This window comes from Molothrus ater, chromosome 6 (genome assembly GCF_012460135.2).
Source record: "Molothrus ater isolate BHLD 08-10-18 breed brown headed cowbird chromosome 6, BPBGC_Mater_1.1, whole genome shotgun sequence".
In the NCBI taxonomy this organism is placed as follows: domain Eukaryota; kingdom Metazoa; phylum Chordata; class Aves; order Passeriformes; family Icteridae; genus Molothrus; species Molothrus ater.
This window is the reverse complement of record NC_050483.2, coordinates 50751516-50768220: the sequence shown is the minus strand read 5'-3', so window position 1 is coordinate 50768220 and position 16705 is coordinate 50751516. Positions and strand designations below refer to the sequence as shown.

At 43.2% G+C, this 16705-nt stretch overlaps 2 protein-coding genes across 9 annotated transcripts in view; one reads left to right on the top strand and one right to left on the bottom strand.

Moving 5' to 3' along the window:
* Positions 1–10982, top strand: part of DEGS2 (delta 4-desaturase, sphingolipid 2) — a 32606-nt gene extending 21624 nt beyond the window's left edge. For both annotated transcript variants that reach the window (XM_036385028.2, XM_036385027.2), the window contains exons 2-3: positions 1024–1766; positions 8699–10982. In XM_036385028.2, coding sequence (XP_036240921.1) covers positions 1050–1766; positions 8699–8842 — 861 coding nt within the window. In that variant the 5' untranslated portion in view covers positions 1024–1049 and the 3' untranslated portion in view covers positions 8843–10982. The remainder of the gene's footprint in view (positions 1–1023; positions 1767–8698) is intronic.
* Positions 10983–13967: 2985 nt separating this feature from the next.
* The window catches only part of EVL (Enah/Vasp-like), a 147450-nt gene continuing 144712 nt past the window's right edge, over positions 13968–16705 (bottom strand). For 5 of the 7 annotated variants that reach the window (XM_054515200.1, XM_036384057.2, XM_036384055.2 and 2 more), the window contains 3 exons: positions 16063–16129; positions 15628–15685; positions 13968–14572 (listed from right to left, as the gene is read on the bottom strand). In XM_054515200.1, the coding sequence (XP_054371175.1) occupies positions 14535–14572; positions 15628–15685; positions 16063–16129 (163 nt within the window). In that variant the 3' untranslated portion in view covers positions 13968–14534. The remainder of the gene's footprint in view (positions 14573–15627; positions 15686–16062; positions 16130–16705) is intronic. The other 2 variants (XM_054515201.1, XM_054515202.1) reach the window with 1 other exon arrangement.

The following is a 16705-nucleotide window of genomic DNA, read 5'->3' as shown; positions in this document are numbered from 1 at the left end:
GTGTAAGCTGCAATTACGGAGAAATGCAAAGTATGAGTTAAAGGAAGGAGGCCAGTACGTGGCTAAAAGCCATAAGTCAGCAGAAAGAATCATGTGCAAGTTAATACTGGAAGTGAGAAGTGTGGCTTTGCAGAGAGGAGATGTGAATCAGTGAACAGCACCTAGAGGATCAGCTGTACTCTGTATTTTAGTTTATTTTTAAAGGACAGAATGGCTGGTGGGAGTGGAGATCAATAATCTGGCCCTGGCCTGATGTGAGGCAGAGTTGCAGGCCTAGCCCAGGTCTCCACTGTACTGCAGTATTTTTTTATTTTTTTTTTTTTTATTTTTTGAGGTCTCATGAAGCTGTTGTGTGATAATCTATGTGGCTTTTATGCCTGCTTTTGGTATGTGACATGGGAACAGAGAAAAATTTGCCATGCCATACAAAATCCTGAAAATATTACTGACTTTACTGTGATGTTTCTGTGTGTGAAGAGTTGTGCCTGTTGTGAGCACTGGTAAACACTCAAACAATTAGGAATTTTTTTAAATGCTGTGTTTGTCATCTAACCACAGGGCAAAACCTGGTGAGCCTGTTGCTCAGCTCTCTCCTCTGCTTGTGTGTTTGAAACAGCAGTGTGAAAAGGGCTACAGAGAAGGCAGTTGTATCCCTTTAATGGAAAATAACACTTGAGAAAAATACAAAAGGACATAAAAAACTTAAAAACGTGACAGAAGGTGTTTCTTAGAGCTTAAGTCCTGTGGGATTTGGCTGTGAAGCAATACTCATTGTGGGAAAGGCACATTATACCACACAGAGACCATCAAGGTGGTTTTTTAATATGTTTATCAATATAAATCAGAACTGGACATGATGCTGGAACTAGTAAAACTTTCACCTTAGTGGCAACCCTACTTTGGAATTAACATTTTATAAAACCAGGGCCTCAAACATAGTGTGATAAAACCAGAGAGTTACAGTGGTGATTGTGTTTGCCTAATCATGTCTAACCAAGTTTTTCTCTGCATTTTTCCCTTTAGCAAAGTATCCAGAGATCAAGACTCTGATGGGACCAGATCCACATTTAAAGTGGATTGTATCTGGAATGGTTTTCACGCAGCTTCTGGCATGCTACCTGGTGAAAGACTTATCTTGGAAATGGATTTTCTTCTGGGCTTATGCTTTTGGGGGTTGCATCAACCACTCCCTGACCCTCGCCATCCATGACATTTCACACAATGTGGCCTTTGGGAACAAGCAGGCCAGGTGGAACCGATGGTTCGCAATCTTTGCCAACTTGCCCGTCGGTGTCCCCTACTCTGCCTCCTTCAAGAAATACCACATTGACCATCACCGCTACCTGGGAGGGGACAGCCTGGACGTGGACATTCCCACAGACTTTGAGGGCTGGTTTTTCTGCACTCCGCTCCGGAAGCTGCTGTGGCTGTTCCTGCAGCCTCTGTTCTACAGTCTGAGGCCGCTGTATGTGAACCCCAAAGCAATCACACGGATGGAAATCCTCAATGCGCTCGTCCAGTTCTCTATAGACCTCATCATTTACTACCTGTGGGGGCTCAAACCTGTTATTTACTTAATAGCAGGTACTATTCTTTGCTTGGGTTTTCATCCCATTTCTGGGCACTTCATAGCAGAACACTACATGTTCCTAAAAGGGTATGAGACATACTCTTATTATGGACCTCTGAACTGGCTCACCTTCAATGTAGGCTACCACATGGAGCACCATGACTTCCCCAGCATTCCTGGATGCAGATTGCCCATGGTAAGTATAGCAGGAGGGAGTTGGATTTTTATTGAAGCTGCTAAACTGTGTCAAAGAAAACACTCCAAATCATAGCAATTGATGAATTTAAGGAAAGAAAGGGGAAAAAAAGAGAACGGCTTTTCTGGATTTGTTTCTAATTAATTTTAAGCCGGAGATTGAGAGAAACAGCTGTTAAACTGCTGTAATACTTAGTTTATTTGATGCAAACTAGAAAATCTGATCCTCAGAGGGCTTGAGGAATACCTTTTGCATGATAAAATCCTCCAACAAGGCTTTAAATGTCTCGATTTACATCCCTCAGCCACTAAGTTTTGATTCTGAAAGTTTAAAGACCCATCTAAAGAGAGGCAGGTGGCAATTACTACTTTAAATTTGTCTAATGATCAATCTGCTAACTATATTGTTTGATTAACATCAAAGAAAATTTTTCTCGTTTTGAGATGACATAATTTTTGGGGCATGTTCCAGCCTGACACAGGTAGCACTGGAAAATAAAGCCGCACTCTCTGAGACTCCTTTTAGCTCTCCTGCCCCACCCACAGAAACTGAGGAGGCCTGGTCTGTCGTTGGGAAAGCACTGTGGCTTTCCTCCTTTGAAAGGCAAACCCCTTTTTGTTTATGTTTTATCAGCTGTGGGAATCAAATTTGCAAAGCCCAGGTGTCTAGGAATGGTTTTCCATCTCCCTCCAGGTGTGTAGCTGCTCTTGTGTGTTTTGTGCAAGGGCTGCTCAGCAGGTGCTCGCAGTGTTGGAGGTACGTGACTCCCAAGGATTACTCCTGCACACGAGTTCTCTGACGGAACAGGAAGGAAACATCTCTGTGTGGCCTGATGCAAAGTTGGGAGTTGCTGCTCAATATCCAGATGAGGTGGAGGTAGAGCCTGAGGCTCAGGAGCTGTGACCTCCCCACCACTACTGAGACCATGTACAACTTCTGTGATGGCATACGTGGGCAAACCCTGCTGGATGGGCTCATGTTCTCCATCACAGAAACACTCCCTGGGAGGAGATGCAAATCAAAGGGAGATTTTCTTGTGTAAAAGGGTGTGGGAAGCCTCTATACAGTCTGCAATTGTGTTCCATTCACTCCTTTGCTGCTGGAGGTCTGTCCTGGAGACACTGCCTGTTCCTGGTGAGGCCCAGAGGAGCTGGTGCAGCAGCCCACACTAGCATATGAAGCTCTCCTGTGAGGCACTCCCATCCCTGATACACCTGATAGCTCAGTGGGGAAGTGCATGTGCTTGGCTCTAGTTTCAAATGTTCAAACTTGTTAGATGGGCTCAGATACTTAGATTACCAAAATGAAAATAGAAGAGAAGGAGGTTAGCTCGGTATCCTGCACAAGGGAGGTGAGTGACTAATTGAACTTGCTGGGACTGTTGCTCCAGCCCTGACTGAGACCTGAAAAGCTCTTCTCCACCCACCACAAATGGTTCAGCCTAGTTCCTTGAGGCAGTGCAGCAGCTGGAAGTGTCTGCCCTCCTGCATAAAGAGGATGGAGTTATTAGCTGAATTTCATGGGCTTGTGTTCATGTGTGTTTTGCTCTTTGGCAACTGAGACTTGCCCTGCTGGTGGAGGGGAGAGCAGGCTTGTCAATCACTGCTGCCTGACAGAGCTATATGGAAGACTTGGAGTCTGATGAGAGATCAATTACAAGTGAAAATGCTATTAAAAAGAATTCTATTAAAAAAAGTTGTATTTTCTTTGGCAAAACAGTTCCCATAGAAAATCCTTTGACCATTAAAACAAATTGGTTACTCTCTTCTGCAAAATGAGAAAAAAAATCTCTGCTGTTCTGATGAAAAGAGATAAGGAAACAGATCTTCTCTGATTAACTTTAAATCTTGAACTTCCTAGGAGGTAAGCAATCTCACCTTGCTCTACTTTGCTTAACCTCCTGGCAAATTGCTCACTCAGCAAAGATCTTTTTTTTTTTCAGATTAAGTCTCTTAGACACTTGAACTTCTAATAGTTGCATTGTGTAGTATGGATGATCTCTCAACAAGACTATTTTTATTTTTATTATTGGCAGGTAGAAAATGGAGTAAAGATCTCTATTTTTAAAGATCTATCCTACATGATTGAGATCAGGGGAGAAATAGGATTTGAGAATAACTGGATCTTAATCTTGGGAAGTAACTAGCTTTTCAGCTTGTTTATGAGGAAAGTAAATTCAGTGTTTTCCTTTGTTGCAGGTGTGTCATTCAGAACATTCTGAGTAATGTGTTTGCCACTGCAAAGACCTTTACCCTAGGACTGTGACAGATTTGAAAGAGGAAGAATTAGGCTGTGCTCATAAGCTTATGGATATGAAAGATGAGTGACATGGGTGCGCAGTAAAAACTTGTCCCACTAGTATAATGAGAGATTGCACAAGAGACCATGAAATTTAACTTTGCAATGAAGGCCTTACTCTAAGAAAAACCCCTGTAGACTTAAGAATAGATTAGTCTTTGAATGAAGTCTTACAACTATAAAACATTGCACTGTTTACCCATGAGTAAAGAGACCCATTCTTCATTGTCTGAAGATCAGAGTATGCTCATGGAGAAAGGAGATTGGAGAAGGAGGAGGAACTCTACTAGAAGCTGCAATAAAAGCAGCAGTGTTACCAGGGGCAAACTAGTTACTCATTAAGCTTGTGGGAAAAGGAAAAGACATGGTATGAAACCAGATTTATTAGACAGACAAGACTGGAAAACATGGTAGATGTGCTGGTTCTGAATTGCAGATTTCAGTAACCCTATGATGGCCAGGAGGGCTAGTTCCAGTGCTCACCAGCCTTTGGTGGAGATGTAGGACTATAGAAGGAACTTGTAATAAGCCTTTGAGCATTCTAAATGTAATTTTGCAGCTTTGTGTCATAAGGATCTCTAGCTTCTGTATAGCCCCAGGACAAGGAGTGTGTAACAGCCATGCTGAAATACTAGGCTGCGTTTAACTTTTGTACCTATCAGATATGAAGAGTATGAGTAAGGTCCTCTCACTGTGCTCCACAAGCACAGAACCAGAACAAAAGTTTCAGTCCAAAAGATGTGATTTCTTGCCCTGCCACCTTGACCTACTTGAAGAAAAGCCTCAATATACCATGTGCCAAGTGCCTAGTAACTGTCCTGCAGACTTTGCAATGTCTTGTTATCTTTCCATGATAACAGAATCACAGAATGGGCGAGGTTCAGCCTCCCTGCTCAAACAGGGTCATTCTGAAGCACATGGCACTGGATTGTGTCCAGATGGTTCTTGAATATACCCACTGAGGGAGACTCTGCACCCTCTCTGGGCAGCCTGTTCCTGTGCTCAGTGACTGCACAGTGAAGTTCTTCCTCATGTTCAGGTGGAACTTCCTGTGCATCAGTTTCTGCCTTGTCCTATTGCTTGGTAGCACTGAGAAGAGTCTGGATCCATTCTCTTGACACCCACCCTCCAGATACTTAAAGATATTGATGAGGTTCCCTCTCAGCTGTCTTTTCTTGAGGCTGAACAGGCCCAGCGCTATCAGCCTTTTCTCATATGCTCTGGTCCCTCAATCAACTTTGTCACCCGCACAGGACTTGCTCCAGGAGCTCCATGTCCCTCTTGTACTGAGGGGCTCAGAACTGGGCACAGCACTCCAGATGTGCCTCAATTTTCATTTACAAACTAGCAATGAGTTAAGGCTTACAGTTGAGATTTGTAAGGAAGAAGGCAGGGAGGAGTTGAAGAAAATGGATCACCTACAATGCAATATATGGAGAGCATGAGGAGCAGGATTTTGGAATACTTAATTACAGTGCCATCCTCTTTAAGACAATCTATGATCTGGCCACAAAACTTGCTACCTGGAAACTGCCATCTACAGGTTTTGTACTGTAACATAGAGGGTGACTCTGCCAGCCTCAACCATACTAATAGATATAGAACCATTAAGGCTGGAAAAGACCTCCAAGATCATTGAGTCCAAACTTTGATCTAACACCACCATATCATCTAAATCATAGGATGAAGAGCCATGTTGAGTCATTTCTGGAACACTTCCAGGGGTGACTCCACCACTAACTTGGGCAGCTGTTCTGATGTTTGACAAGTCTCAGTGAAGAAATTCTTTCTGATGTCCAGCCTTCTCCCTTGATGCAGCTTGAGGCCTTTTTTCTCTTTCCTGCTGCTTGTTGGTTCGGAGAAGAGGCTGAGCCCTACCTGGTTACAGCCTCCTTTCAGAGAGTTGTAGAGTGATAAGGTCTCCCCTGAGCCTCCTTTTCTGCAGGCTAAACAACTCCAGCTCCCTCAGCCACTCCCCATATGATGTTGAATTTAAAAGGGAGCCTGCATTAAACCCCAATTACTGCCCTCCTACTATCCAGTTTTTCTGGTAGATAAGGTGATAATTCTGTTTTATGTATGGAGATGCTGAAAGAAAGAATGAAAAATGAGATGGTTTTGCTGGAAAACTTTTGCATAGATCTCTTATAAAAGAGAAACATGTTTTAAAATTCTTTCCTGCCATATGCTAGCAAGATGGGAACATGTACCTACCAAATTTCCTTCTTTTCCATAAGAAAATCTTTCAGAACTGCATTCAATAGATTTTCTATTTCCTCCATTTCTTATTGCAGTTTCACCTTCCCTCTCCATGTTTTCTGTGCATCTCATACAAGTGACCTGCCCTGAGACCTTGCAGTGGTGCAAGTGGTGCCTGCCTTCCTGCAGCAGGTGCTGCTCATGTTTGCAAAAGCTATTGGGCTGAATATAGGCTGTTTATTGGCCTCTTCTCTGGGCCATTTTTTGACTATGTCACTCCTACTTTTCCTTTGGAGCCAGAGGACACAGCCTGAGACAATGCTCCTAGGAGCTGAACTGGCTTCTGTGAATCTCCAGCCTTCTACTTCCATGTGCAAGTAGGAAATATATTTTCCTATATTGCCTCTGCACTTCCATGTGCAAAGGCAATATAGGAAAACTTCCTGAAGCTCTTGTGGTGGTCAGAATATAACATGGTCAAGAGCTCTGCAGGATAATGTAACTACTTAAGAAAGCATGGTCTGGTTCAGAGGGCAAGAAATACTTGGGGCTCTGGGGAAGAGGGCAATGGTAGACCTGCCATATGCACTTGGGTAGTGTAGATGAGGGCTAAACTACAGTTGAAAGGCAGGATTTCTAAAATGGAGGCAGGAAGGAAGGTCTAAGGAATTGTGTGCTAGGAAATGACCATGTCAGAGCTAGAGTGAAGCTTTTGAAGCTGGGTGTCTGAGCCCCCCTTTGTGTTTGCATCAGGCCTCATGAGTAACCTTCATTCAAGGGAGCTTACTGTTGAAATAGTCCTCTCTCTCATCCTCTGGCTATTTCAATTACCCAGCTGGGAAAAGGGAGGATACAATACCCAGATTAAGTTATTTCTGACTGGGGTTACAGAAGGAGCACAGAGAACCAAATCTGCTTCTCCAGAGATCTTGGAAACCTGGAAATCACCTCTCTTCCTGTCATTAACAAATATCTCTAAGGAGAAATCCTGATATTGTCTGAATATAATTGAAAATTAACCATTGAAAATTAACTACTTTGAAGTACCAACCAATACTTTAAAGCAGGATAGAGAAAATGATTATGAAGTTGGAGGTATTCAGTGAAAGACAGAATACAGTCAGACCTGAACTGAATCTTCCATCTCTAGCACAGCACTACATGCCAGGAGCACCAGGAGTGTGTAAGGGACAGAGGTACAGAGGTAAAAGATTTTAATGACTCTCGTACATTATCCAACCTATTTCACAGAGAAGTGTCTGCTAGGAAGCTGAATTAATGAGGTAATTAGCAGGGAGCCATACTAGTTTATAATTTAACTTTCACTGGAATTCTTACCTTTTCACAAGCAGTTAAATGCTGTGTTAAGGTTGCCCCATTACACCTCGGTGGTGATGAGACCCTCTTCCTGCATGGTGATTTCTGTGTAACCCTTTCTCTCTTCACTGCAAGTCTGCACTGTGCTCAGTGTAGCTGGCTTTAAAATTCTGCAGGGTTTTAAAGAGAGAAGTCATGCTGTCCAGCAAGACAAGCTACTCTATTCTAGAGCTTTGTTTGTCTAGGAGGTGGAGCTGCAATAAAACCATGCCCAAGCAGTTCTGTGCAAGTGTACTATAGTTAACAGATTCGGCTGCTTCATAAATGTGTTCAAAAAGCAAAGCAATCTAGTTGGAGCAGGAATAATAACTGATAACTTGGGAATCCTCACAGTCCCCTGAACCTGCCAGCTTTGAAACCTCTTTGTCCTCTGCTTCTGGCCTAACTCCCACTACAAGTACCACTCCAATGATGCAAAGTGCTTCTCTGATGGCACCAGTCTTAAGACTTTGGGAACTGTAGCAGGGATGAAATTTTATTAGACTTGTGACCTAATAATGATTCTCACAGTATTTTTAATATCAGACTGAGGAGAACAGACCCCTCCTGCAATTTTCTTTGCCTGCTGGAGGAACCCATCTCTTGGATTTGCATCATGGTAGCAGAATGCAGGGCAGAAAACAAAGCGTAGGCAAGGCTGTGTCTGTCATTTTCTCAGTTGTTAATTCTCTCTTACCCAGAACCCTCAACAGAATAATATTACAAGTGGCAAACAGGGCTTTAAATATGGTGTGCTGGAGTCTTGGCAATTGATGAAGTGGATAAAGTTTCTCTCATTGTGGAGATCCCACCACCTCTGAAATGAGACAAAATAGTTCTGACTGAAGGCAGCAATCCATCGCCTTTCAAATTATGACACTGTGAGGCAAAACTTACATCAGAAATCTGTTAAGAAGTATCTAAATGCATTTAAGTACATCTCATTTGGCTGAACTTCAGAAGCTCACAAGCAATAACAGGTAACTTCAGGTAATGGCTGTGCTATCAGATCTGAGTGTGAAGGTTGAAACACACCTGACTGTGCAGCCAAACACTCATTCTCTCTTGTCTTCTTCCAGGTGAAGAAGATTGCAGCAGAATATTATGATAACCTCCCACATCACCAGTCCTGGATTCGAGTTCTGTGGGACTTTGTTTTTGATGACACTCTTGGTCCTTATTCAAGGGTTAAGAGACTGTGCAAGCTGGCAAAGGAAAGCTAACGGGGCAGCTCCTCCTGCTTCAGTGGTGTGTGTTTGTTCATTCCCACGACTTCAGTTTTCTGCAGAAACAGAAGGATCTTTGTGTGTACTGAATTGAAGTTGGTGCATGCTGCTTATGCCAAGAAGATGGGTGTGAAAATGAAGCGATTTTAGACAACTGATACTTTTTAATAAAGGATATTTGTATATGCAACCCTCAGAACCTAGATTAGAGTGAACTATGATTAGGTGAACCTTTGGTCTAGGCTTAGAATTAACTTCCTGGGACACATATGCCTAAGCCTATGTTTTAGCTCTGTCTGTGGGGGGAATTTTTGTTATGTGTTATGTGTGAGCATGTGTGTGTAGTTCAGGACTGGTTTCTCTTGGCACCAGATTGGAAGTAGATGCTCTGTGTGCACAGGACTGTGGAAGCAGGGAAGACTGGCACACAGAAGTAAATGATACTCTCTGGAAACACAAGGGTGCTTTTATCTCAATGTCTTGTCTAATCTAATATCTTCTGATAATTGCTAATAGAAGAAATTTTATATATGCAATGGAATATGTTTATATTTTTGTACATCTGTAGCATTATTTCAGTATGCTGTTTGATCTTTATTCCAGAGCTTTCTCTAAACCTTTTATGAATGAATTTCCATTTGTAGGATATAATACTATTGCTAACTGAACTGTGGCAAAGAAAAATCCTTTTTTTAGTGTTCCACCTACTTCCTGATCAGCAGCATGGATGTGCCTCTGAGGAACTGGGTGCTCCTTTCTCACTCACTTTTGCAACAGTATTCATAACTTCATGTATCTCACCCTTTTCCCTACTGTAAGTCCTCTGGGGAAAGGAGAGGTTCTAGTTTTAATTCTTCCTCGCCAAAACTATTAGCATTCCTGGTCACCTTTCTTGGCTTCCTCTATATTGCACCCCTTTCTGTGCATGGGAGTTAGGAGTACGTGTCAGCGGAGACATGGAGGTGCCTTCATCTTCGTGGTGGTATTTGTTCCTAACTGCTTTCAGAATAATGGCAATTCTTTTCCTCTGTCATTCAAGGGGCACAAGTTGACATTTGGGAAGCACATGATACTCCAGCTCTATAAAATTGCCTCTGGTGGTGTTAAGGGGATGCACCTGGAACATGGAGATGGGGTCGTTTCTCTCTCTGTATCTCTTACTTGGTGCTACTGACATTAACCTTCATCTCTCATTTCCACCTGCTGGCATACTAAAATCTTCCTGCTTGTCCTCTCCAATTATAAACTTCTGGCTATCCTCAAGAATTCTGTATCATCAAAAACCTTAATCAACATAACCTTTCTACAAGCAGCACAATATCTGGGGAGTCAGGAATTCAAATGCCATCTAGTAAATTTCCTCTACCATGGAAAACTGGCAAATTATTTCTGTCCTTACAAAGTGGTTAAAAGAGAGAAATTATGCATTTATATATAATTGCCCTTTAGCCCTCTAACAGTTTGGGTTTTTTTCTGCTGGAAATCTGTGGCTGTAACAAAGAAAAAGATTATTGTGCAGCCTCATTGGTCCCTCAGAGTATTAGACCTGAGAAGCCTGATTTCCTCACTAAACATGATTTTGTCCCCTCCTTCAGCAGCACTGGATCGAGGGAGCCAGTCTGTCTGTTCACGAGGCAGCTGAGCTAACCTGCAGCCATTTGGGTTCCTCCTTCATTTCCCCATTCTCCATTTTTCTCACCCATGTGATTTTAGCAGCTGGGTAAATAAATACCCAGGCTTGCTCAGAAGATCAAGATCCTTTGTAACACAGGGGCTGAACACCAGTTTATTCATCAATACTCTTTTGTGCTTTTGGATAAGAAGAGCAAGAATGAGGCTTCTCCCAGCACTTCAGCCTTTACTGATTCCTCAGTGATGAACATACTTAAGACATATTATATCTGAATTATTAAAGCTGCTTTTCTCCCAAAGGAAAAGGTGCTGGTGTGGGAACTTCCATTACCTCTGTGTCAGTGTTCATGTCAGGGAATTTCAGATTTTTATTAATTTACTTCAGATTTGCTGGCACTCTGATCATGTATTCAGTTTCCTGTGTCTTTAGCAGTTCCTCAACTCTCTTGCCCAACTTAATAAGTTAATATAAAAACCACAATAAAGATTATGCTAACTTCCTCAATATGACTGCTATCCTTTTCCTCTTTTATGAGTGACTTTATGCTGTAGTTCCCTTACTCAGCTTTCATGATCTGGTCACCCATCTGCTGTGGACTACTAACCTAGCCTGACACAGAGGCTTTGGTGTAAATGAGCCAACCAAAACTGTCAGCTGCTTCTTCACCTGCCTCCCATCAGTATTTCCATCATGGTCCCAGCTTGCTTAGCCTGGGCAGCCCCACATTCCTCCTGCTCAGCACTGTCCATCTCAGCAGGAATTGGCTGGAAGGCTGCAGTGCCTGCAGATGTGCAGTGTGAGCTGGGTTCCAGGATTTGGGGTGCTGCTGGAGAAGGCTGTGATCCTGTTCTCTCCATGGGCACTTGTCTTTGCTACTACCAGTAATGTTGGCAGGAGGGGTTTTTTTCATAACCACAGCGCATATGGGTCTGGGTTAAAAGTGTGTTAGAGCTATGTAAAGTTTTATTCCTTTTGCTTAAAAATTGATCCAGATTTCCTTCATTGTTTGGGCACACTAAGGGTCTGGCAAGTAGCTATATGATAGGAAGGATTGGAGAGTGATGTCCCCTTAGATTTCTGCTGTGTAAGATGCCTGTGGCCTGCCCTGTTGCAGTGGCTCAACAAGCCCAGGATGAAAGGACACCCTTTTCTGCAGAGACAGCTGGCAAACTGAATTAGTGTCTGGGAGGAGAGAATCCTCTGGCAGTGCCACAACTGGAAATAAGTCACCTTGCACATCCCTGTCACTGGAGCTGAAGGCTGGGAACCGGCACAGTGATGCCAGGACTGCTCCCCTGCCAAGTTTCACCTTCCACCCCACACACTTTGCTCCCACTATTAAGTGTCCCTGTGCAAACTTCAGCTTATTATGTTGTAATTATATGAGGCCTGCAAAGGTAATTGAGAAAGCAAGAAAATCCCATTTACAGCAGCTGGCTGGTAACACAGGGGCATGCCATATCCAGGCTGTAAAACATGGTTATTACTGACCTTAGGCAGAATGCCACATTCCAAGGAAAAACATGAACCATGCCAAGCACCAACCTCCAGAACCTTAATCAGGATTATGAGACAGTTTCACAAAACAGATGTGATCTTAAAAAGCAGCAGTTTTGAAGAGTACTTGCCATTATCAGGTATGCCATTAAATGGGTTTATAATTAGGAAATGCATGAGCTACTGTAAGAGATTTATGCAACAGAGCATTCTAATCTCTGCTGTTACTGATGCTTGTCCAGGTTGCTCATACTGGGATGGCTCCTTCTTGTGGTCCTGGGGTTGTTGCAATGTGATGCACATCAGTGTCTGCTTGCTTTAGTTCTGATGTAGAAATCTTTATCTTGCTATTTAACCTTTCTCCTACCTTCAGCTGGCATTAAACAGCTGGCATTAAACATCAGGCTCAGTCTGGAGCTCACTGTTGCATTAAACTCAGGTTTCTCCCATTTCTCCCATACTTAATCTACAGTGTAACAAGACTGTGAAAAAGACTCATTTGTACAAGGCATTTGGGTTGCTTTGAAGAGTACTGAAGAACACCTCAAAACAAAACAGGTAACACTTTACAGCTGACTGCCAAACAGGGCCCATGCTGCCTCCTCTACTGGGTCTCCTCTAGCAGGCTGGCTGTCCTTCCTGCCTGCTCCACCAGCAATGGGACAACCACAGGCTCTCCTGGGCTGCTGCATCAGGCTCTGCTCCCAAAACCAACCCTCAGGGCCTGGCTTCTAAAATTAAATTTTTATGGAAGCCTGAAGAAATGAAGGGAACTTGGAAAATACTTGACAGATTTCAACAGTGGAACTCCAATCCCCTGGCTTTTGCACAGGGTTACCAGAATATGGTATCAAGACAACTGCCATGCAAAGCTTGCACCAGACTAAGTCAAGCAGAAATTCCCAAGATTGCTCTTGATGCCTCAAGTTTTAACTTTTGTATTTTTCAGATTCTGTACTGCTTTAGTGTCTAGTTCTGAGCTTCATATCAAGGGACAGCAAGCTCTCTTTACAGAGTAGGGAGACAAAACAATTCCATCTCCAGCTGGGGACCAAGGACAACCAATCCAAATTTCAGGCCCAAGAGCATAAACAATGTGAACTGAAGAGAGAAAAACAAGAAGGATGGGACTTCATAACCTAAAGCTCTAATTGGACAATAACTCCACTATGCAAATGGACCAGACTTATATAAGTGAGAGACCTCGTGACCGGTCATGCATTTTTGGGACCATTTTGGTTCATCTTGGGTATAGCCCTAGCTGGGCTCTTGTACTGCCCATGGTGTATCCATTGAGGCCTTTTAATAAATACCTACTTTATTCTTTAACTCTGTTTAGCCTCTGTTCTAGGTCAGCCTTGACAAGGCATCACTCTGGTGGGAAGAATGGCTGCAAAGGAAACAATTTCATGGCCTGGATGATATGACTGGCTATGCACTGTTAAGTGTTCAGTGTCCTGTACCAGTAAAGCACAAGACCTGCACACCATTAACCAATGACTCCCCTTAAGTCCCTAGTCAGCAGTGCTGTGCCTGGGATTTCAGTTTGCATCCACCCAATACTTTGGTAGCCTTGTTCTGCATGAACAAACACTTCCCTTTTATTACTGCAAATCTGCAGGAGCACAGATGATGGACCTGTGTATTTTTCAGCGACAGCAGGAGATGTGGTGGCCTGAGAAGAGCCTTAAGCCACTGTCCTTCACTTGCTTTGGCAAAACATTGCTGAGGTGGTGGCAGCCTGACTGCAGGACGTGGTGCTCAGCCAGCCACGTGAGAGGCTGGGCAGGTGAGGGCCACGTCTGCCTGTGGGAGAAGGCAGGGCTGCTGCACTGCACCAGCCACAGGGCACTTGTAGGCTCCCTCCTCATGCTCTACAGTGCAGGAGGCAGAGCTGCAACCCCACAGTGAGTCTCAGTCACCTTCCTCTTACCAAGTGACACAGAAGCGCAGGAACTGAAGGGACAAATGAAACAAAGAAAGGCAGGGCCGTGTGGACAATAAACAGTTTATTACCAATATGAACACAGATACTGTGATGCACTGACGTACCATTTTTTAATATTGTGATAACTCTGAGACAAAGAACTTGTTGGCTGACAACTAAACATGTCTCTTTCTTCTGGTGATGCCTCAATACATTTCTGTTGGCAAAGGATCTTCATTTACATTGCAGACTACTAGTAAAATTACTTTGAAGTCATCTATCAAAAGCAAATGGTTCACGTGTGTTCTTATCTACTACTAAAAAGAAAGGTAATACATTTAAATAAGCAAATACAAAATACAAAAAAGGCTGACAAATCCAATGTGCAGTGTCAGATGAAATCTAAAAAATCCAGAAATTTAAAATTTAATAATCTTTAGATTAAGACTTGTAAAATGAAGCGAATCCAAGGCAGCAGCAAGCTTCAAAGTGTGCTGAGTCTGCTAATAAAAAGGGTGTAAGAACAAAGACAGTGCCGGTGTCCTCTCCCACCATCTTGCATGACCTTGGTACACTTAGAAATGATCCAATCTTCCTAGCATTCTTAGTACCGTCCAAATGCTTTGCAATCATTATGTTGTACTGATTCTACTCAACTCCTGCCGTATGGCTGGAAAACCAAAGCAGAGAGTTAGTGCACAGTGGTACAGCCAGTGCGATGGACATCGCTCAGTGCAGAGGCTGCAGAAAGTACACGCCGGTAAAAGGATGAGTGGAGGGTAAAAGGATGAGTAAGGGTAAGCAGTCAGCTGCTGGCTTGCAAACTGCAGTACTACTGTGAGAAGTTGCATCTGTGGTGTATGTGGATGCCTTGTTTTGCACTGGAATGAACTAGGGAGGCTCTGAGGGCCAAGCTGCTGGGACAGTAGCGTATGGACAAGGGGCTCTCCAACTGCAAACTGCCTCGGAGGTTTGTGAGCACACACATCTAGGGCAAGGGCACAGGGAATGGATTTTAGCTGTTTTACAGTCTCCTCTTTTTCCCCTTCCCTGTGAATCTAAGGTGGGGAGTGCAGGGTCTGGACATGCATCGTCCTGTGCCCTAATGTGGCCTTCAAATGAGAATTTTGCTGTGCATTTTAATAATGGCCCTGAAAAGTACCTTCAGTTGTAAACTGCAGAGTAATTTATAAAAACCTACTGATACATTTGGTACAGCTGCTGTACTTTCAATGTAATATAAGAACATGTGGCTATTTGGAAAGCTGTAATCAAGTGAAGGTCTGAAATAACTCTTCAAGCATAGAAGCCTACAAAAGATTTTTGGGAAGGATTTTCAGTTAGCTTCCTTTGTCCCCTCCTCATCCTGGACCTGTGTGGCCGGCAAGTTACAAGTGAATTTCACGCTTGCTGATTGTGATAAATTGATGTGCCATGGGCTACAGGCAGGCCCTTTCTCACCCTCCCACCTGTGAGAAACACCAGCCAGCAAATTTCTCATAGGCTGGTGGCAAAAATGCTCATCAACAGCATAATAAAGGATGTAAGTGCAGTGTTATGGTCAGAGCTCAGATAAGGTAGATGCTTGTTCTGCAAATGTGTGTATAAATCAGAGCTGTTCAGAGAAGTCTGAATACACCAGGGAACTCTCTGCAGTTCCTATCATCTTATCTGTGGAAAATTAGTCATAAAGATGAGAAAAATAATAATTTTTCTCTTTCTTACCATCAATTATCTCCTCTTTCACTTTGTGTAACTCTCTTACAACTTCCTCCAATATTTCCTGATGAGACAAAACACAAGTCAGCTGCTCAGAATTTCCTTCTAACTGGTGGAAGAAAATGCAAGTTTAACATGGTTGTGCTTGTCCCCCACCTCCATTGCTGGTCAGAGCCTAGCACTGTTAACAGCTACCTCTGCACTCCCAGGCACGGATGCAGAGGATTCTGGCATATTTACTTGCACATTTCTGTGCAGACATAAGGATGAAATAGCAGTGAGATTGTGCTCTCTTGCTGCTCACCAGCTAGCCCTTCCTTAGGCACCTAGTTGTAGAGGAAATCAGAAGACTGAACAGCCATTTTGCTCGTACAGCGCATGCATGGGGGAAAATGGGTAGCTTGCCAAACCTCTAAAAGTGCCAATGACATCTTCACTCACCTGTTTCATTCGATCAAAATCTAAGGCATCCATAGCCACATCATTGCTGCTGCTCACTGGCTTCATCCTTGAGAAATTGAAGAAAAGCATAAAAGAACCAGTCAGTTTCCTGCAATGTGTGCTAAGCTGCACCCACCTGATGGTGTGGATGAAATCCACCCCAGAGCAGGAACACCTGTGTTCAAATGCTGGACAGGAATGTTTGCCAGCCAGAGAGCAGCACTGCTCCTGTATGCACAACCTGACCCTCAAAGATGCTGTGAATTCTTAATTTTTTTTTGTATTGGGAATCTCAATGATTTCAGATTAGAAAATGCTGAGGGGATAAAGCCTGTTGAACACTGTGGTTTATTACAGCATTTGCAATTTGCAAGCTACATGTCTGGTTTTCTCTCACAGTCCCTTTTCTGTACAGCAGCACTGTCCTGGCAACCTAGGCTTTCACTGGGTGCTAAAGTAATAGTAGGTTACAGCTTAGAAAAATATTATTGGGAAAATAATAACCCACTAATCCTTTCCTTGGAAGACTTCAATGAGTCAAATGTGGCTTGTTGATAGTGTCATGTATCACAGTTATTTTTTATTGACTCAGAAACAAAACCAGTCTGGCCTTAATGGCTAGTACACCTGAGTGTTATCAGTC